This window comes from Ciconia boyciana, chromosome 16, assembly GCF_034638445.1.
Source record: "Ciconia boyciana chromosome 16, ASM3463844v1, whole genome shotgun sequence".
Taxonomy (NCBI): domain Eukaryota; kingdom Metazoa; phylum Chordata; class Aves; order Ciconiiformes; family Ciconiidae; genus Ciconia; species Ciconia boyciana.
In genome coordinates, this window is record NC_132949.1 from 564,422 (window position 1) to 584,959 (window position 20,538).

General features: G+C 70.1%; 1 protein-coding gene across 2 annotated transcripts; it reads right to left on the reverse strand.

Annotated features, from left to right (window-relative positions):
* Positions 1-1,505: 1,505 nt before the first annotated feature.
* On the reverse strand, positions 1,506-20,532 carry CYTH1 (cytohesin 1). Of its 2 annotated transcripts, none has more exons than XM_072880742.1 (13): positions 20,391-20,532; positions 10,584-10,666; positions 9,376-9,440; positions 8,518-8,584; positions 8,192-8,310; positions 7,764-7,844; positions 7,513-7,625; positions 7,293-7,441; positions 7,080-7,191; positions 4,006-4,082; positions 3,621-3,692; positions 3,090-3,244; positions 1,506-2,845 (listed from the first exon to the last, which is right to left on the reverse strand). In XM_072880742.1, exons 1-13 carry the CDS (start codon positions 20,410-20,412, stop codon positions 2,767-2,769), a joined length of 1,194 nt encoding a protein of 397 aa, XP_072736843.1. In that variant the 5' UTR covers positions 20,413-20,532; the 3' UTR covers positions 1,506-2,766. The 2 variants fall into 2 exon arrangements, with proteins under 2 accessions (XP_072736843.1, XP_072736842.1); XM_072880741.1 differs by lacking the exon at positions 20,391-20,532 and adding an exon at positions 13,452-13,919.
* Positions 20,533-20,538: the final 6 nt, after the last annotated feature.

Here is a 20,538-nt window from a genome sequence, read left to right on the forward strand (position 1 = left end):
GAAGCAGGCGGTTGGCAGGAGCTGCCCGGCGGGGTTCAGCCCCAGCACCAGCTCCAGCACGTCCTGCTGCTTGAAGAACTCGTCCAGCATGGCCATGGCCTCCTCGCTGCCCGCAAACTTGCTCCACTTGTCCGGCCGGACCCGCAGCAGCAGCGTGGTGAAGCTCTCCAGGAAGCCATGCCGCTTGTCCAGCGCGGCCGACATCCCACTGGCACCGGGCCTGGCCTGCTGGGGGGGCAGGTGAAGCCCCGCTCAGCCAGGGGCTGTGCAGACCCCACACCCCAACCCCTCCACGGTCCCCTCGCCGCTGCCCTCAGCCTTCTCTCTGCACGCTGCAGCCTCGCAGGGAGCTGCCGGCCCCATCTCTGCCTGGCCCCATCGCCCGCCCGGCTCCATCACCCCATCGCCCGCCCGGCTCCATTGCCCCATAGCCCGCCCAGCTCCATCGCCCCATCGCCCGCCCAGCTCCATCGCCCCATCGCCCGCCTGGCTCCATTGCGCCCCCCCCAGCCTGCCCCATCCTTGGCCCCGTCACCCCCCAGCCTGCTCCACTGCCTCCAGCCTGCCCCATCCCTGCCTGGCCCTGCTGCTCCCCTGCCCTGCCGCACCCCTCAGCCCTCCAACAGCCTCCAGCCGCTGTCCGCAGCCCAACCGACACCGGCTGCAGCCCCAACTGACACCGGCTGCAGCCCAACCGACACCGGCTGCAGCCCAACCGACACCGTCCCCAGCCCAACCGCCTCGGAACTGCAGGGCTGCCCCCCCGCCCCCGCAGCGCCCCTGCCTGGCGTCCCTGCCTGGCGTCCCTTGGCGAGGGCTGTTTGCCCACGCACCCACCACCCTAGCCAGACTCACGACACGGTGCCAAGGGCTGCCCTGTCCAGGGTGGGCAGGGCCCGTGGCGGGGGCTGCCCCCGGCTCTGCCAGGCTCCCCACCACGGCCCGGGTCTCTGCAGGAGCGTGCGGGCGGCCAGGCCAGCCTCCCCCAGCCCCAGCATGTCCAGCATGGGCTCTGTGGGTTCCGGCTCACCCTTGGCCCTGACTTAGCTTTCGGTCACGTTCCCATTGACAGCTGGAACAGCCGGGGGAGGTTTGCTACCACGGGGCGGGTGGCACGCAGGATGCAGGACCAGGAGCCCTCCCGACCCGGCACAGCCCCTCCGCACCCGGCGGCGAGGTCCCCGGGGAACCCTCCTGGTGGCCGGGGGAAGCTGAGGGAGCTGGCGAGAGCAGCGGGCACACAAACACCTCCCAGCGCACCACGAAAAGAGAGGCCTTGAAGAGGAACAAGCTGAGACTCAAACCAGGACCCTGTTGGCCACAGCACTGCCAGCTGCATCCAACGTGGCATCGCTGCGGGGCTGGGCACCAAAATCTGGGGGCTGGGAGAAGCACGAACCCGGTCACAAAGCCAGGGCACGGGGCAGGGGCTGGTGGTGGGGGGCTGGGGGCTCCTGCCCGTCCCGAGCCGCGCACAGACCACAGGAGGCCGAGGCTGAGTGCGGTTCGGCGTTTATTTGCTGCAGATCCTCAGCACTAGTTTACAAGGCCGTGGCAAAAAAAAAAAAAAAGGTTAGAATAAAAAATCCTGCCATCCCCCGCCCTCTGGAGAGGCCTCTGCACAGAACGACCTGACATACAAAATAATCTAAAAGGAGAAAACTATACAGGAGTATTTACACCTCTGATAAATAGACTAATACTGATCCAGGTGCCTCTCTCCAGATGGTGAGCAGCGGCCGGGGGAGCAGGACAAGACACGGGTGTTTGCAAGGCGAGGCAGGGGGGGCTGCAGCCCCCGGCCCGGCCAGACCCCCTCGGCAGCAGCCGTCCTTGGCGCAGGCTCTGGGCACGTCCCACCACCGGCTCAGGAGCGAGAGCTCACGCTCGAGGGGATGATGGCCACCCCCGGCACAGCCTCCCCTGCCCCTCGCCAAGGGGATCGCGCCACAAGGACGTGCCGGGGGCGATGCCACCCGGTGCTGCCGGACCAGGGTCCTCACCCGAGCTCCGGCACCCCACGGCTGGGCGAGGACACGTCTGTGCCCCATGTGGCACCACTGCACACCATGACGATGACAACTTCCTGCCCCACAGCTCTCCCTGCGCCTGCAGGGACCGTCCCCGGCGCAGGGGACAGCCGGGAGGGTCCGAGGCAGCAGCGTGGGGAAGCCCAGGACAGACCCAGGCCCGCTACAACGAGGGCCAGGAGTCGTGCCTCCGCGGGGACACCCCCTAGCCGCCCTGGGGCTGCCGCCCTTCACCCTGGCGCCTGCAGCACCCCGAAACCACCAGCTGCTAACCGCCAGCTGTTCACCTTCCCGACGGGACACCCCCAGTGCTTCAGGACACGGGGGCCGGGGGGATCCAGCAGCGTGCGCAGCCGCGCGCTTGCTGGGGGGATCGGGAGCAGGGAGGGCGCCCGCGGTGCCCCGAGGCAGGAGGGGAGGACGGCACACGCACGCGGCACTCCCCATCCTGCAGCCCAGCCCGGGACAGGACGGGGCTCCCTGCACACAGCGGTGTCGCTGTCCCAGCTCCAGCCCGTGAAGATGCTGTCCTGGAGATGAGGCAGTGATGGGGGGGCCAGAGCCACCGAGACGCCTGTGCCCCCTTCTTCCCACGGTAAAGAAACTGCGAAGCTGAAGCTGGGCCCTGGGCCCCGGGGGCCAGGCTGCAGTGCGGCGCCAGCCCCGCAGCCCTCCGGGGAGGGAAGACGCTCGGGCTGCCGGGGGCATGCCGGCCTCGCAGGGCCAGCGGGGGCTGCTAGTGTCTCTTGGTGGAGGACACCTTCTTCTTCCTGGCGGCCAGCATCTCGTAGAAAGGGTCCCGGCTGATCGCTGCCCTGGCAGGGGGAACGAGGTGTGGGTTAGCTGTGCGGCCAGGTGAAAGCTGCTGTAGCGTTGACTCTGCCCTGCCTGGCAGGGCCTCGGGCAGGTCCCTTTGTGCCCCTGGGAAAGCCCGTCACCCCCGTTCTTGCAGGGTGCCCCAGGAAGCGCTGCCCCCCTCAAGCGCGGCAGACAGGTCCCCGCTGTGCCCCTGCCCAGCGCCGTGCCCCTGCCCGGCCGCTCGCTCCTCCGAGCACTCACTTGATGCACTTGATCCACTCCTCCTTCTCCTCAGGCGTGGGGGCGGAGATGCGGTACACGGTGTGGTTCCCCTCCACCACCCGCCCGTCCGCCTCCGTCTTGCAGGCCTTGATCACCTGGTCCTTGTTGTCGGGGATGTAGAGCTCAAAGCAGTTCTGGGAGGGAGGAGACCGTTCAGAGGCAGCCCCCGCTTCCAAAGGGGACCCCAGGCTGGGAGGGACGAGGCAGAGCACCAAGGCTGCAGGCGCTCCCCTGGCACAGCCGCCCCCAGCGCAGCAGAGAGGGACGGACGTGCTGTGACCGTCGCCCCAGGGCCCCCAGGCGTGCCCTGCCCCGCCGCCAGCCCTGGACACCGCAGTGACCGGCCCCAGGTCTGCACCCGGGCACTGCGATGGGTGCAGGCAGTGACTGCTGTGGGGGGATCCCTCGGGGGCCGCAGCACCTCCCAGCTTTCCCTGCCCTGCTCCTGCCCCAACCAAAGCACCAGGGCTGCCCCCCCCCCGCCCCGGGGGACCCCGCCGCAGCACTCACAGGCTTCTTCGAGTCGTCCACCTCACGGATGCTCAGGTTCTCCAGGGGGATGATGCCTCGGGGCTCTTTATCCTGGTGGGGCCAAGCAGAGGCTTGAGCTGCGGGCTGGACACCACCAAACCCCGCCCGCGCGCCCCGGGCAGGGCCGGACGCTGCAAACACCCCTATCCCCGGCACCCCTCCGCACAGGCGTCCGGTGCTGCCCGGCCCGAGGGCCGCGTCCTGACCCCTACGGCCCCCGGCACCTCAGCGTGGCAGGAGGCAGCTGCCAGCCCCGCGCCGGGATGCTGCGCCCAGTCCGTGCCACGCAGGCAGATGAGCGCCGGCCCGGATCCGGCGCCCTTCCCTGCCCTGGCTCAGCACACCGCGAGCGAAGGACACTGACCGTCGTGTACTCGAAGTAGTAAAGGCAGTTGTCGGTCAGGATGAACCAACGTCGCTTCCACGTCTTCACCCTGCCTCCTGGGAGCAGAGAGGGGCAGGTTGGGCACGGCCCCGGCAGAGCGCGGCCGGGGCACGCGCCCGGAGGCTCGCGGCACATGGAGGCTACGGCAGAGCTGGAGCCCACGCAGACACACACAGACAAGCACCGGGCACCGGGGCGCAAGCAGAGCCAGGCAGCCCGGCGGGCGCCGGGCGCAGCAGCAGCAGGCAGCACACACCACGCCGGGCAGGGCATGAGCAGGAGCGGAAAGCAGATGGGATGAAGATGGAGGCGGGGGGCGGGGGGGGCGGGGGGGGCCCGGCCGGGAGTGCTGCACCCATCCCCACCCAAAACACCGATTCAGTGTAGCCAGAGGACACTGCAGCCAGGCAGCTCTCGGGGGGATGCAGGGGCTTTCCGTTCGCACTGACCGCGGTCCCGCCGTGCCCCAGCCAGCACAGCCCGGCGCTGGGGCAAGGCACGCGCCCAGGGCCACGGCTCGCAGGCTTTTGGCCAGAGGGAGTTTCACAACCGCCGCTGCAGAGGGAGAAGCCGCTCCCTGGGCTCGGGGACCGCTCGCCTCCGGGCCCGGCTCCCCCTCCACCGCACCGGCGCGCTCCGGCCATCGCAGCGGTGCCGGACGTGCCGCCACCGTGGGATGAGCAGCCGGCACCACGGGGCCGGCGCGGGTGCGAGGAGGCACCGTGTGTGCTGGGGGCCGTGCTCATCTCCCCCTCCCCACCGGCAAGGCCCCGCGCTTCCCTGCTCCCCCGTGCCAGCTGGCCGCCCACCCCAGTGTCTGCCCAGAGCCGGGCTGGGGCCAGCACCTCCTGGAAGAAAAACCCTCTCTGCCTCCCTCCAGCCAAGCCCACCCCAAAACCCGGGGCCTGACCCTCTCCAGCCCCCAGCCACCCCCAGAGCTGCCTCCTCTCCCGGGGCTGCGGGCGGGAAGAGGCCGCGTGCCAGGGCAGGGTCCCGCAGCACAGGGAGCGCAGGGGGGGCCCGGGGCTTAGGGCCCGCAGGGGCGCAGGGCTGCGCGGCGTCGGGCAGGGCCTGCAGAGCCGTACGGGGCCGAGGGTAGCACGGCCCCAGGGGGGAGCACCGACGCGCCCCGGCACCCCGGGGCTGCAGGTGGCGGAGCCAGGGCAGCGCCAGCACCCAGCACGGGCGCTGCCACGAGCCCCCGGCGCAGCACAGGGCACAGCGCGGGTGGCTCCTGCCTGCTCCCCGCACCCGTCCAGCTCCAGGCACTCGGCACCCCCTGACCCCCACGCGCAGGCTGGGGCCCTTGCCCAGGACACCCCCAACCCATCCACGTCCCTCGTGGTGCCGGAGGCAAAGACCCACCGCGGCCGGGCCGAGCTGCCCGTGGACGCGGCCGAGCGTGGACGGGCAGGCAGCCCCTGCCAGGGGCTGGGCAAGGAGCAGCTGCGGCCGTGTCCGTCCCCGGGCCGGGGTTGCGCCGGGGCGGCGAAGGGGGCCGGCAGGCCCTGGGGAGCGTTCGGCATCGGTGGGGCTGGTACCTCGCATCCCCGCCCTGGTGGGGTCGGGAGCGGGGCTATCCCCTCGGCGGGCGAGGTCCCCGGGGCAGTGCAGGTGGTTAGCAGCAGCAGCAATGAGACTAATCACCAGCAATTAAAAACGAAAAGGAAACGAAGCCCCAGCGGCGTGAGCAGAGCGGGGAGAGGGGTACGTACCTCCTGGAGTTGGGGGCAAGGAAAGGAAGAGCCAAAATCATGGAAACATACAAATGAGGGAGAAAAGAAAATTAAAAAAAAAGGAAAAAAAAATAAAAAGAGGAAACCCCAAAGAACCCCCCTTGCCCCGCGCGGGTCAGTGGCGCAGGGCTGCAGCAGGGAAGCCGTGAGGGGCCGGGCCGGCAGCACCGCCGCGGGGCCAGCCTGCCCTGGCTCGCTGTGGCTCTGTGGGACCGATCTCCTTGGCGGGGGGGCACAGGGCCTGGCTCCCCCCGCCCCGAGGCCTCCCTCCCCGCCCCACGAGCAGGCTGAGCCGCGGCAGCCGGGCTGGGGCCCACGGCTGCTCTGCCGCCTCTCCGCCCCCCGCCAACGGCCCCGGCGGCAGCAGGTGCCAGCCTCGCCATGCACGGGGCCCTCCCGCCAGCGGGGCGCTGGGCTCGCTCAGGGGCAGGAGAGGCAGGTCTGGGGCTCTCCCCTGTGTCCCCCTGCCCCACAGCTGGGGGTCCTTGCTCAGCCCCAGGGCCAGGCTCTGCACCGGTCAGGGCACGGTGTGGGGATAAGGCCCCCTCTCCCATCCCGAGGGGGTGGCGATACGGCAGAAACACCCCCCGGTGCGAGGACAGAGCCCCGACCCCAGCGAGAGCCCCAGGGAAAGGCCCCCACCAGACCCCGCTCCTGCCAGCACCCTGTCGTCCCCCCTCGCTTAACCCGGGCAGAGGATTCCCCAGAGCTGCCGAGAGGAGAAGCCACAGGAGCCAGGGCGTGGAGCGGGCTCGCCGGCCTCGAGAGCCGGGCTGTGCAGCAGGGCCGCGGGGATGCCATGCACGCTGCCTGCATGTGGAGCCGGGATGCGGAGGTGATAATGCTGTGGGAAGGTGAGGCAGGGACCGGTCTGTGGCATGGAGGGGGGAACGCACGCAGCCTGGGGCAGCTCGCCGCTCGCTCCCGGGGGCCTGCTCCGACAGGACCCTGCTGTGGCTCGGTGATGAGAAAGGCCTCGTGGTCTCTGTGCTCCGACACCGGACTCCAGTACCAGCTCTGCACCCCGGGGCTTGCCCAACCTAGAGGCAGAATCCCCCGGGACGCCCACCCAGCCGCACCGCAGGGCCTCATCAGCTGTGAGTCTGCTCCTGCTGACCACCCCACGGAAGACGGAGCGCTGCTGGACCTACGGACGCCTTCCCCATGGGGGCTGTGCCCCCATCTCCAGCCTCTCACCCCTCCACAGGGCCGCGCTCCGAGGAGCCAGGCCAGCAGGCGAGGTGCACACAGCCCAAGGGCATTGCACCCCGGCCCAGCTCCTCCCCAGGCCACGTCTGCCCCGCTGCCAGCACTCACCTAGCTTCAGGAGCCAGCCCTCCCGGTCGGGGTTGAAGAAGGTGTGGGTGAGGTCGTTGCCATCATCTTCAGGGATTTTGAAGGGTTCGTTCTTGATGCTCTCATAGAGATTCTGGTACAACGACACATGGCGTCAGCTCTGCTCCGCCCGGGAGCCCTGCGGCAGCCCAGCTCCGCAGCCCAGCCCTGGCCCCTCCGCATCCCGTCCCTCACCCGGAGCAGCTCCTCAGGTAGGTCCCCCCCATCGTTGATGCCACGGTTCATGGCGATGAAGCGCTCCGCCGTGGGTTTGTCCTTGACGTTGGGGTTGTGCAGGCTGGTGTTCAGCATGATGATAGCGAAGGAGAGCACGTAGCAGGTGTCTACAGGGGCAGAGGGGACAGTCAGCTGCGAGGCAGAACGGCCGGGGAGAGGGGCCGGGGCAGGCGCTCACCCGTGGACTGGAAGACGCCGGGGTTGCACTGGCAGTACCGCTGGGCAAAGGCCTCCATCATCCGGTCGATCTTCTGCGCCTCTCCAGGCAGCCGGAAGCTCCACAGGAACTGCCTGCAAAGAACAAGGCGTTGCGCTGCTTTGGGGGCTCCATGCGCCCTCTGGCCATGCTCCCGTCGCTATGGCCCCCCACCAGCCCACTGCCCGTCTCCCTGATGGGACGCGGGTCAGCTCCCGGCCCGCTTCGCTCACCGCAGGGCCTGCACGAGGTTGAGGTCAGTGAACTCGTGCAGCTCCACGAAGGCATGCAGGACTTGGATGTTGAACTCGTCCCTGTGGGAACAAAGCCAGAGCACGAGGGATGCATGATCAGCAAGTCCTGTGACTGCTGAGCAGCCCCACGTCTCCCCGCCCCGCTCCAGACCCTGCTCATTTGTGGAGGGAAACCTGCAGCTACCCCCCAACTCGAGTCCTGGGCCGGTTTGCACACACCGGCCTCTGGCGAGTGCCAGCCATGGATCGAACAGCCCCGCTGCTGGCCCTCGCACCCAGGGTGCCCAGCCCCCCAGGTACCCCCACTCAGCTGCCCTGTAAGCTCAAAGAGCTGCAGCGTCCCGTCTCTCGGGCGGTGAGAGCCCAGGGCACCCTCAGGAGACCCGAGCCGCCCCAGGCCAGCGTACCTCTCGCCGAGGTAGTCACCAATGGCTGTCTTGTTGAGGCCCTCTCCCTTGTAAAGGAACTGAGCGATGTCCTCGCACGTGTTCTTCAGCAGGTCATTTTCGATCAGGAACTGGATGCCCTGGAGCGGTGCAAGAGGCACTGCTCTGGGGCTTGCTGCTGACCCCGCCAGCCTGCCTGCTGCCTGCCCGGCCCCTGCCCTGGCTGCTGGCTCTGCCCCGCACCCAGCGGGCGGCCGGGCACCTGGACCGCGAGGTGGCAGAGCCCAGCACGGCCCCGGACGGGCTGGTGAACTGCCCCGCTCCCCACCCAGCCTGGTCCGCAGTACCTTCTTGGGATCCATGTTGAACTTCTTCCTGCCCATGGCCACCTGCTTGTTCCTCTGCATGTTTTTCCTGCAAGGCACAAAGCAGCTCTGAGCGCCCAGGAGGGGCCTGGCTGCCTCCTGCCCACCCCCTCGCCCCTCGGGCAGAGCACTGCGGGCAGCCTGGGCCGAACAGGAGCCGAGCAGCTTTGACCGGGCCAGGCCCCCTGCGTCGAACCTGCACGGGGCGACGCTGGCACGCTGCTCCGCGCCTCTGCCCCACTCCGCGGCAGAGTGGCATGGGGCTGCTCTCGGCCTGCTGGGCCCCAGAGCAAAGAGGAGCTGCCGTGCCCCGTCCACGGGTCACCCCGTGCAGAAGGGGTGCCGGGTACAGCATCCCGGCAGGTCACCTCTGCGTGGGGGGAGCCTAGGGCACGCTGGGTGCGGCGGGGCTCTGGGGAGAGCAGCCTTCAGCCCCCAGTGGGGCCGGCGCGAGGGTGACAGCTCTCATGCCCCAGTGGGTGATTGGAAACAACGCTGGGAGTCAGCTGCCGTCGGCTGTCGGGACCCCCTAATCCCAGGCTGGCACCGCTTGCGCCAGCTCAGAATAACAAAGTCCGACAGTCGCCGTGGCCAGACAGAGGGGCTGAGGCCTGGAAAAACAGACCTTTGGAGCAGCCCGGTACCCTGCTACCGCTCCGAGCGATTCGGAGTGCCTGGGAAAGCCACCCGCACCAGCACCCACAGGATGGGGCTGCACCGCCCAGCCGCCCGCGGCTCCCACACGGCGCGAGTGAGCCGGCGTTCAGGGCCGGCCTCGCCGCAGGGGAGGGGGCTCAGCGGGGGCCCTGGACTCAGCGGAGTCCTGGGCAGAGGACTCACCGCTCCTCCGTGGACCCCAGGTTCTCGATCTCATTCGTCACCTCTGCTATCTCATCTTTCAGCCGCTGAGGGGAGAGAGCGCACTGAGACAGGAGGTGCCTCCCTCCCTCCCAAGCCCTCAAGCCCCCCAGCCCTGATGGTAGCCCCAGGGCCATTCCCCAGGAGGCCCTGGCAGCCCCTCCTCCCGTCCCACCCCGAGTGCTTCCCTGGGGCTGAACCAGCTCGGGGGGGGGGGGGCACTCGCAGGGGGGCTGGCTGCACCCCACTGCTAATCCCCCTGCAGCATCGCCATGCTCCGCGCGCGCAGGAAGGAAGAGATTCAGAGGTTAACAAAATTACCCCCTAATCCCTTTAGATCATGCCCAGCATATGGCAGTAATTAGCCTCTGCTGCGTTAATCAGGGACATGACTGACGAGCGTCCCAGATGAGCACTGACCTCGCAGGCGCTTGCCAGGGCAGCGGCCTGGCCCAGAGACACGGTCCCTGCCCGTGCCAGGGAGGGGCTGGCACGGAGACGCCACTGGGCCTGGGCCACTGGGCTGGCACGGAGGGACTGCCCCGGCCCGCGGGGATCGGCACAAGCGTGGCCCGGAGCTCTGCGGGGCGCGAGGAAAAGCCGCGACCGCCTCGGCCTGGCAGGGCAGGCCGGCTGCCAGCCCAGGCCCACGTCCCCTGCTGGGACCCTGCCCCGGCCCCGGGGCCCCGCAGAGGCAGTGCTATCAGGCAGTGGGGCAGCAGATCACGGGCCCTGGGCAGCAGCCGCTGGCGTCCGCCCCACGGGCCCAGCTCGCCCTGCCCCGTGGCTCCAGCAGCTCCAATCCTCTGCCCCAGCGGGTCCACGAGAGTCCCCACGGGCCACGAGGGGAGGGGGGCTGGCGAGGAAAGGGGACAGGAGCACAAACCTGACCCATGGCCCTCCCTGGGCCTGCTCCTGCACGGGCTCTGTGGGTCCGGGGCACTGCACCCCGATCCCCCGGCCATTACAGACAGCCCTGGCCAGGGCAGCCTCTCCTTCCCGTCTCACTTGGGCCACCCTCCCCTTTCCCAGCAGCGGGGCGAGGGACCCTGGACGGGGCTGCAGGGACCCTGCCCAGTGACACGGCCCGGAGATTGTCCCCTGCCTCCCAGGGGACAGCCCCGAGCAAGGAGCTGCCACGTCCAGGACAGGGGGATCGTGCATGCGGGCGGTGGCCCTCAGCATCACACCTGTATGTCAGCCAGCAGCTCCTGCTTGCGGCGGCGGATGTTCTCCAGCTCCTGGCACTCCTCCGGGGTCAGGTCACTGGGCACTGAGCGGAGACACAGTCAGGTCAGCACGCGTGGCCGTGGGAACCATCCCCGCCAGGCTCCAGCGCAGCCTCTGCTCCCGGCCGGCAGCCCGGGACCTGTCAGGAGCTGGGACGCGGAACTGCCGGGTGCCCGGAGGAGCCGGGTGGCGAGCCACCCTGCCCTCGGCCCCGCACAGCAGCCAACTGCCACCGATGGCACGCAAGGAATGTGAGGGCTAGGGCATCGCCCCGCTGGGCTGCGGCAGCGGCTGCAGCGGGGGAGCCGGGCACTGCTGGTTCCTGCTGATTCAGCCCGCGGCGGCCCGGCAGCGAGGGCGGCAAGGACCAGCACGGCCCCTGGACCAGCTCCAGCGCTCCTCCCCCCGGCCCCGGCCCCGGTCCTGCCACCCTGCCAAGTCCGGTTTAACTCCACTCTACCCTAGCTGGGCCGGTGTCGGTGCCTGTCCCGGTCCCTGCCGTGGCTGGGCGGCTCTGCTGTGTCCCATGGTACCGGGCTCCACACGGACCTGGAGCCCTACAGGTTGCTCCGCCGCACCGGGCCAGCCCCAGGGAAAACCAGCTCCTGGCCGTCCTGGCGGCCCCCTCTGTGCTGGATCTGTCCTTCCGAGCCAGGGCCCAGAGCCAGCAGACCCTCCGGACAAAGCTTGCCCACACACCATGCCACCTACACCTCCCTGGCACCCCCTCCCCAACACCATCCCCGAGGCTCAAGCCTGGGGCCGCCGCACGCTCCCCCTCGCTCCCGAGCCCTGCAGCTCCCGGGACATTCCTGGAGCTCCCCGCTGCGTGACCTGCTCTGCACCGACACGGCATCCTGCTTCTGTTCCCTCCTGTCCCCAAGGTCACCCGCTCCTCCCACGGCACTCCTGGCCCTCGCCTACCACCCCTGCCTCCCACCTCTGCCAGCAGGTTCCAGCAGCTCCCTCGCACGCCACACCAAGGCCGCCCGTGAAAACACCAAAGCACCGTCCCTCCAGTGCCGTCCCCGAGGGAGGCGGCGGCAGCACCCCCCCGGCTCGGCCCTCACGCTGCTTCCTGCCCAGGGGTGCTGGGGACAGGCGCGTGGCAGGGCTGCCACTGCCCTCTCCATCCCCAAACATTACCGCTCCGTTCTGCCGAGGCCCTGCGTGCCACCATGGCCATGGTCTCCGGGCCACCGCTGCCACCACCCCAGACTCACCTGGAGCATCCCCAGCGCGGCCGCCTGCCCTGTCCCGGCGCCCAGTGACGCCACGTGCCTTTGGACCGGCACCGTCCTCAACTGCGCATCGTTCCTCCCCGAGCCGCCACCTCCTCCATGGGAGCCGCACACGCCCCCGGGGCGATCACGACCACGCAAACCGAATCTCTGAACTCAGCAGTTCCCTGGCTGCGCTCGGGCTTTCCGACGAGCTTCCTCCTTTGCAAAAATCCCCCACTGCCAAGGTCAGTGGCAGCCTCGGCTTGCAACACCATTCCTCCAGACCCGACGGCAACACTTCCCAATATTTACAGTCTCCAACGCTAGGAAGCACGAACCAGACAACCCGGCTCATGGCACCAGGTTAAAAGTTATTTAAACTTAAAATACCGGAGGCCTTGCCTTATACATCCAAGCACCTTTCGCGCACCCCAGTGCCGTTCCCGCAGGCACTCGGCCCCTCCTGCCCGGTGCCCAGGGCACCCGGCAAGCCCAGGCTTGCCGCGGGAGGGCCGAGCTGCATCGCACACCCGTTGCCAGCCACTAAACCCCCTAAATCCCTGGGCTGCAGCGCACGCCGCAGGACCCTCCCGCCCGGCCGCGGCCGCAGCCGCAGGGGAGGTGAAGTTTGGTGCCAGGGCTGGACCTGCCCCAGGGCGAGCCAGCGAGGGCGGGAGGCTGGAGCCAGCAAAGGGACCCGCTGGCACTCGGCCGATGAGCAGCAAGGGAGCCCTGGCAGGAGCAGCTCTGCCTCCCCTGCCCACCTGCGACCGGGCAGGGGTCTCGGCAGGCCCCGGGGCAGGCGCAGCAGAGAATGAGAGGCTGCAGGGCAGAGGGGGCCAGCGGGTCTGTACCAGGGCCCGGGAAGGTCCCTCCCCATCCGCGCTGCTGCGGTGGAGGGTGAGCACTCGTGACACCCGCCCAGCCATGTCAGCAGCAGCCAGAGGAAGAGAAACCCCAGACGCAAGAGCTTTTCTGGGGAAGGAAGAGGGCGTTAACCCTTCCCCGGCACTCTGCACAGCACCCACCCCGCAGCGCCGAGCAGAGCCCGAACGGCTCCCGAGAGGCTGGCGAGCCTCGCCACGGGACGCAGGGAAGGGGAGGCCGGAGCACGCGCTTGCTGCCCCAGCTTCACCCCAGCACAGGAGTTGGGGCACAGCGACCCACGGGACTGCGGGAGTCCCAGTGCTGACGCCTGATCCCCGCCAGCACGAGGCCCCAGCGCAGGGCCCCGGGGGCTCCCACAGCTCCTGCTGCCGAGAGCTGAGCCTGAGGACCCTGCAGACGGCGGCAACAGGAGGGCAGCAAGGGGCACCGGCAGGATTTGTCCATCTGTCCCGGGCTCCGAGGTCGCTGGGGGCTGCGGCAGCTGGGAGCAGGAGGAGGAGCAGGAGCAGGTCACCCGCTCCCGCCGTGCCCAGCACAGAGCCAAGCCGCCCATGGCGTGCGGGGGCCACGCTCGTCCCCTGTGCTCCTTCCTACGCCGCTGCCCTGAGAGAAGCGGGCAGGGCCAGTGGCACGGGAGCGGGGCAGACACGGAGCCACCTGCCCACCTCCCCCTCGCCCGGCCCCACCAGCCTCCCCGCGTCCCTGGGCCAGGCTCACCGCTGTCCTCCGCCCTGAGCACCATCCTGGCAGGCCGTCTCCACCGGCTCGGTCGGCTGTGCCCGTGCTGCCCGCAGCTTTGGAGAGGTGCTGCTGTTTTGGGGCGCGGGCACCTGCCCGCCCCGGTGCTTCCTGGGGTGAGTCAGGGCCGCGACGGGCCAATGAGCTCCGGGGCCGCCCGGGCGTCATCCCGGCCTCGCCAGGAGCTGACACCAGCAACACCCTGTTCCTGCCGCAACGAGCCCGGAGCCTCCAGAGCCTTAACTCCTCTGCTCCCGGCCGGGCGGGGAACGGGGCAGCCAGGGCCCTGCTCCGCATCCTCGGCCCCGGGGTGGGGGACGTGATGCGTTGGGGTCCCTGCCAGGCCGGCGCTGGGGGCTGGCCCAGCCCCTCCCTCCTTGGGGGCTGCCTCCGAGCACACCCTGAGCTCGCTGTGGCAACGCTGGGGTCCCCTCCCCTGCACCGGCTGGGGCCCCCCACCCCAGCAGACTCCCAGCCCTGCCCCACAGCTCCCCATCCGGCTCCGCCAGACTCCCCACTGCAGGTCCAGGTCCTGTGCAGGCTGTAAGGACCGAGCCCCGGGCAGGACCGGCAGCGCTGCGGGGACCACCGGTGCCCGCTGCCCTCTGCAGACTCCACGGCAGCGCACGCGGCCGGACGGGACCAGGACGGGACCTGAGCGAACCCCCAGCATGTCCCTGTCCCACTATCAGCTGCCTGGAGAGGCCATGTGAGCCTCGGCCACCTTGACTCAGCTAAATCCTGCTCGGCAGCGTGAGATGGAGAAACAGCACCCAGAATGCCGGCTACGGAGCAAGGGGAGGAAGGGCTGTGGAAGCCTTGCGTCGGTCCTTCGGCCCACAGCCGTGCTGCGCCGCTACTCAGCCCTCGCGCCGGCCCACGCCATGCCTGTGCCGGGCCGTGCCGCGCTGCAGGGGCAAAGGCACTGGGTTTAGGCAGACTGTGGGGACGAAACCACAGTGCCGGCAGTGGCTGTTGCTGGGCTCTTCTGCGGGGCACTGCTGCCCGCCGCCACCGTGCCCCATGGCTGGGGGGCCCGCGGGGCCCCAAGAAACTTCCTGCCCGTCTCAGCACACCACATCCTGTTTTCACTGCGCTGTGCGCGCATCCTGGGTTGCGTCAGCCCCGTCCTTCCCCATCGACAGCTGAGGTGTGTCAGGAGAAGGGTTCAGGGACTGGGAACTCCAGGAAAGACCCTCCCAGGCGGCCGGGCCCCGTGCCCAGAGCCAGCCAGGGCCCTCGTGCTGCTTTGGCACAGCCCTGCCCGTCACCCCCGCTCCCTGTGCCCAGAGCCTGGCAGGGAACCCGCAGCCACAGCCGCTGCCTTGCTCCCCGCCAGCTCCGGCCTCCTGCACCCCCCACGCACAGAGCCCCGGCCCGCGGCATGGCCGGGTGAGCACCGGCTTGGCCACGTCCACAGGCACCGAGCACCGCGCAGGTGCCGGAAGCGCCGCCCGGCAGGCACCTTGCTTGCTTTCCGCACCGTTCACCGTGCTGGGCCTCAGGTGGAACAGAGCCCGCTGCTGCTTGGCCTCAGCTGCCAGCAGGGTGCAGGGCTGGCCGGAGGAGGTCTTACAGCCCCGCGCCCCACGGCACAGCCACCCCCGGTCCCACGCTCGGGCAGGAACCCACAGGCAGCAGCAGCTCACACGGGCAGCCAGCCCACAACAGCAGCCCCAACGCAGCAGGCGCTGGGCCGCCCTGCAGAGATTTCAGTTTGGAGAGCACCGCCCCAAGCTGCCCTTGCAGCCACACGCACTTGCAGCGGCGAGGGCGGCCGAGGGCTCGTGCGTTGCCCAGGGCAGGAGGGCGAGGGGCTGGGACGGGACCTCCCACAGCCGCACCGGGCTGCGTGAACCCTCCCGGCCACCGCCACCGGCTCCCGAGCACCCCCCCATCCCAGCACGGCACCCGGCGCTGGTGCAGGGCAATGGCATGCAAGGCAGCCCAGTGCCTGGCCGTCCTGCCGGGGCTCAGCGCTTCCAGAGGCCCGAGCCTGGGGAGGCCGGCGGCGTGCGGGGGAAGGAGACGGCAAGACAGCAAGGACTCTCTGTGCCGCTGTCAGCAGGAGCCATATGGAGCCGGAGCTGCAGGCACCACCACATCTACTGGGGGGACGGGAAGCCCGCGGTGAGCAGAGGGGAGGGCACGAAGCGCCTACCTGCCTTGGCGGCCACTGAGGGGCAGAGGAAGGCCTGGAAACTGGAGGCACAGAGCTCACTGACCGTCCCCATGCTGCGGAGGTCCCACGCAGGACGCTGCCCGCTCCGACGGGGCAGGCGGGAGCAGGCAGAGGCCTGGCAGGTGCCGTGCGGCTGAGCGGCTGGCTCCCCGGCGCCGGGGCCTGCGGGCAGGGTGCAGGCAGGGGAGCCGGAGGACTCCCCGCTCTGGCTGGAGCCGGGGAAGGCGGCTCTGGCAGGGGAGCTCCAGCTGCAGGAGCCCACGCGCCAGCCCCAGCCAATCCTCGCCGCTCCCTGCCTGCACACCGGCCCGCTCCGCTCCCGAGGCACCGGCCGGCGGCTCAAAGCCACTTAGAGGATGAGGAGTTTGGGAGCTCCCCGGCAGCCCCCCCGCCCCGGGCTGCCTGCCCCCCGGCAGCCCCGTTGCCCCCGCGGGGGGCCGTCAGTGGGGTATTTTTAGAGCGGTTTTATCCCTCCGTATTGGAGCGTTAAGCATCAGGAGCCGGCGGTCGCGTAGCAACCGGCACTGCATAAAGGAAGGTGCACCAAGAGACACGATGCAGCTCTGGCGAGGCGTGGGGAGCGGGGGGTGCCGCCACGGCCCCCGCTCGTGGGGCGCAGGGCCTGGGCGCCGATCCCGGCACAGCCCCGACAGGCTGAGCCTGCCCTGCGCGCCGTGCACGGGCAGGCCCGCTGCACCTTCTGCCAGCCCCCTGGCAATGCGGGTCAGACAGCTGAGCTCCGGGCATGCCCCAGCGGCAGCGGAGGTGCCTCCGGCTCTGCCGCGGACCCGGGGTGCTGGGGGGATCCTGCAGCAGGAACCGGGGGGCATCCTGCCCCGGGATCCCGGCCTCGGGGCCAGCTGTGGAGCTGGGGGGAAGGTGCAGCCCTCCCACCCCCCGGCCCCTCTACACCCGCATCCCTCCAGCCCCATGGGTGCCAAGCGAACCCAAACCGGACAGACGGCTCCTTCCCTCAAAGCAGGAGTGATCCCCAAGCACAGGGCACGGCCGTGAGTAACGAACCCCAGAGCCTGTTGGGGCACGAGGCAGCGTCCTGTGGACAGCCCGGCTGCCGGCTCTCGGCTACCAGGAGCCAGCAAGCTCCGCTCGCCTGCGCCAGCAAGCGCTGGGACGTGCTGAGCTAGGAGAAACCCGAGCCCGACAGGCAGGAGCCCTGACTGGGCAGGCAGTGGGGAAGGGCACCCTGGGAGGAAGACGCTCTCGCAGGCAGGAGGGTGCGGGGCAGGAGGGGACCCCAGCTCCCAGGAGCAGCGCGGCTGCAGACGGGAGGAGAGGCGGAGGAGAAGGGCAGCTCGTGGGGCTGCGAGGGCAGCCAGGCGCTCGCCACAGACACGACCGACCTTCTGGTTTCGGCACCACTTCCCCTTTCCCAGGTGCCGAAGCAGCGGTTGCCACATCGCTGGGGGCTTTCGGCAGCTAGGAGGTACAAGAGCAGGCAAGAGGGGCTGGGGGGACGCGGGGCTGAGCTGGGCATGTGGCGTGGCAAGTGCCTGCCCAGGGCCTGGACCGGCAGCCAGAGAAACCCCCAGGCGGCAAGGGCACCTGCGGGTGCTCCAGCCGGCTTGGAGCAGGGCCAGGAGGCACCTCCCGGCTTGAGCAACCCAGACACCCGCCTCGATCCTCGCACCCTGCCTGGGCGAGGTGGGGTGTTCACAAACACCCCGGGGTTATGCTAACCACAGCTCCGGGCCCCGATCCTCCGCCTGCCGGAAAGCGGGGCTCCGGAGAGCCGCCTCTCCCCACCAGCCTCCCTCCTCCCTCAGGCCCAGAGCAGAAACTTCCGACCCCGACCCTGCCGCGATGGCCCAGCACGCAGAAGGGCTGAAACGGCCGCTCAGGGACATGTGGGCCCCGCTGCGTCCCTGACGTGTAATTGCTGAACGTCAGCAACGCGGCTTATTGTCCTCCGCTCCCGAACACCTCAGGAGAGGAACCGGCTAATTGCCTCTGCCCAACGCCGTGCTGCCCGAGCCCCGCCAGCCCCGGCTCCTGGCTCTGCTCTCCGAGCCCGGTCCCATCCCTGCACCGTCCCCGCGTCTTCGACCTGGGAAGCCCAGAGCTCTGCGGCGCAGCTGCTCCCGCAGCCGGGCCCAGCGACTCGCCCTGGCTCACCCCTGCGCCACGCCAGGGAAGGGGCTGCTGCGTCCCCCCAGCCCCGGTCCCCTCGGTGCAGAGGTGCACGCCGCGGTCCTGGGCTACCTCTGAAACTGCTGAGCCCGCGCCAAGGGGCCTGCCAGGGCCTGCCTGCAAACCAGGGCTGCGTGGGCTGGCAGCGGGGAGAGGGCAGGGATCCCCCCCAGCCTGCCGGGGGACCTGAGAGCTCACCCCCCTTTGGGGATCTCCCACACCCCGCACGGCCCACCCCGCCCCCTGGCACCGGCCATCCTGCCCCAGACAGCGAGGCCCCCCAGGCACAAGCCGCTTTGCAGGAGGCTGCATCAGCCCCGCTTAGAGAAATCCCTTAATCCCCCAGAGCGAGCAGTAATCCCCCGGGTGCAGCAGGATTACCAGCACTGCCCAATCCCCCTCACCCTGGGGCCGGGCCAAGACGGGGCCCAGCTCAGGACACGGTGCCGGGCCGGGATCGTGCTCCCTGCGGCAGGCTGCTCACCGGTGCTGCAGCTCGGCGGGGCAGGAGCAGCCGGGCCGGTTCGCTACCGTGACGCTGCCACCCCACCGACCAGAGGCGTTTGCACCCGCACCGTTGCGCTCGGTCAGCTCCAGTCTAGGGACGGGTTCGGTCTCACCGCCGTCCCCGCAGAGAGGTGCCGGGAAGGGGGTGGGAGCGCAGCCCCGCGCCCTGGCAGGAGCGGGGGGAGCCCACATCTGTGCTGCCAGCTGCTCACCCCGGGATTTGCTCTCTGCTGAGGCAGACGGCTGGAGAGGGGCCGCATATCGCAGGGCAGACACTGCCGTCAGCACAATCCCACCAGCAAGAGCCTCCCTGTTGGGCTCCCACCACGCCGAGGCCTTGGCAGAGCGTCCTCTGCCAAACAAACAGAGCTCAAGGGCTTCGGAAGAGCTGCAGGTCACGACGCCCCCGCAACAGGGACAGCGGTGGGGATTTGGAGGTGGCTGTGCTGCCCACCCTGCCTGCTGCCCTGCGGCCCCCATGGCGTGGTGAGCGGGCAATTTCTGATGCTGACAGATGAGCCAGGACATCTTCCAGGCGATTCCGGGAAGCAGCAAGAGGCCGCTCGCAGAATCGCTCCCTGCAGTGCTCTCCCACTAATAGGCTGCATCCAACAACTCCTGTGCTGGGCCGTGCACCAGCGGGGATGGGTGCTTCCACCTTATCTCACACACTTATCTCGTAAACTCCCCGCTGCCGAGTGCAGTCACTTCTGGGGTAGAAGAGCACTCCTAATCAGCTGTGTTACACAACTGTGGCAGGCAGGAAGCCGGCCCATGAGCCAGCGCTGCCGGCAGCAGCACCTTCACTGGCACCGGCAGCTCCCGGGAAGAACGGTCACCAGCATGGCTCGCAGCATCAGGACCTCGGCTTCAGATCTCACCCAGATGGACTCCAGCCTCCCCCTCAGCAAAGTCCTCGCTCAAGGAAAACTCGCCTGCCAACCCACAGGAACCTGCCTCAGAGGGCCGAGGCACAGGCAGCGCCTTCCCGCCCGGTCCTGCTCCTTGGCAGTGGGAGGGAATGCTCTGAGGACATGGAGGACGGAGGAAGGCGGGGAAGCAATCTGCACACACATGAGATAGAGGACCTGCAGCCCCTGAGCCGCCTCGCCCCGCTCGGCCCACCCTGGGAGCAGACCCTGGGTGCACACCAGGTGCTCCCGAGCTGGAGTGGTTTGCGAGACATTTAATGGATGCCACTGACACGAGCCTGCCCTGCGGATCTGTGCAGCCTGAACTCAGACAGTGCTCAGAGGCAGCAGCTGAATACGAGGTGCAAGCAGAGGGAAGGCGTGCAGGCAGCGGGTCCGAGAGCCTGGCAGCACGGACACTGCAGGCAGCAGGTTCATGGCCCAGCAGCACGGACACTGCAGGCAGCAGGTCCCAGAGCCTGGCAGCATGGACACCGCAGGCAGCAGGTTCGTGGCCTGGCAGCGCTGACATCACAGGCAGCGGGTCCCAGGGCCCGGCAGCACGGACACTGCAGGCAGCGGGTCCCACGCCGCAGGCAGCTCGCGAGCCCCGGCAGCCCGGCGCCGGCTGCGCGGGGCCGCTGGGGCCGAGCCCCGCGGGAGGACGAGGCCGCGCCGGCAGCCGAGCGGGAGCGCCTGGGGCTCCGGGGGGTGCAGCGGGGACCGGCCCCCGGCAGCTCGCCCGGCGGGCCCCGCTCCTCGCGCTGTCTGCGGGCACCGGGTGCCGGTTTCCTCCCGGCGCTTCCTCCACCGCCCCCTGGGCCCCACCCGGGCGATGCCGCGAAGGCCGCGGCCGCGCGTGGGCGAGCAGCCGCTCTGTCACCTGCGGCCGCGGGTCCCGCCGCCCCCGAGCCCCGGCCCGACTCGGAGCCGCCGAGCCCGGTTTTGCACCTGGGAGCGGCCCGGCCCAAACACTCCCGCCCTCCCGGGACAGCTTCCCCCCCCGCGGATCACGGACCACCCCGGCCCCTCGCCCCGGCCCCTCGCCGGCTGCGTGCCCGGGGCCGCGGGACCCGCCCCGGCCCCTCGCCCCGCCGCGGCCCGGCCCAGGTGGGGATCCCAGAGCCCGCCAGACGCCCCCCCCGGGACTCGCCCCGGCCCCGCACTGACCGTAGCCGCCCTCCTCCTCCATCCCGCCGCCGCCGCCGCCGCTCCGGCCCCGCCCGCGTGACGAGGGCGCCGAGGCCGCCACGGGCGGCGGCACGTGACGCGAGCGTGGGCGGTGCCCGACAGGCCCCTCCCCCCGGCGCCCCGCCCC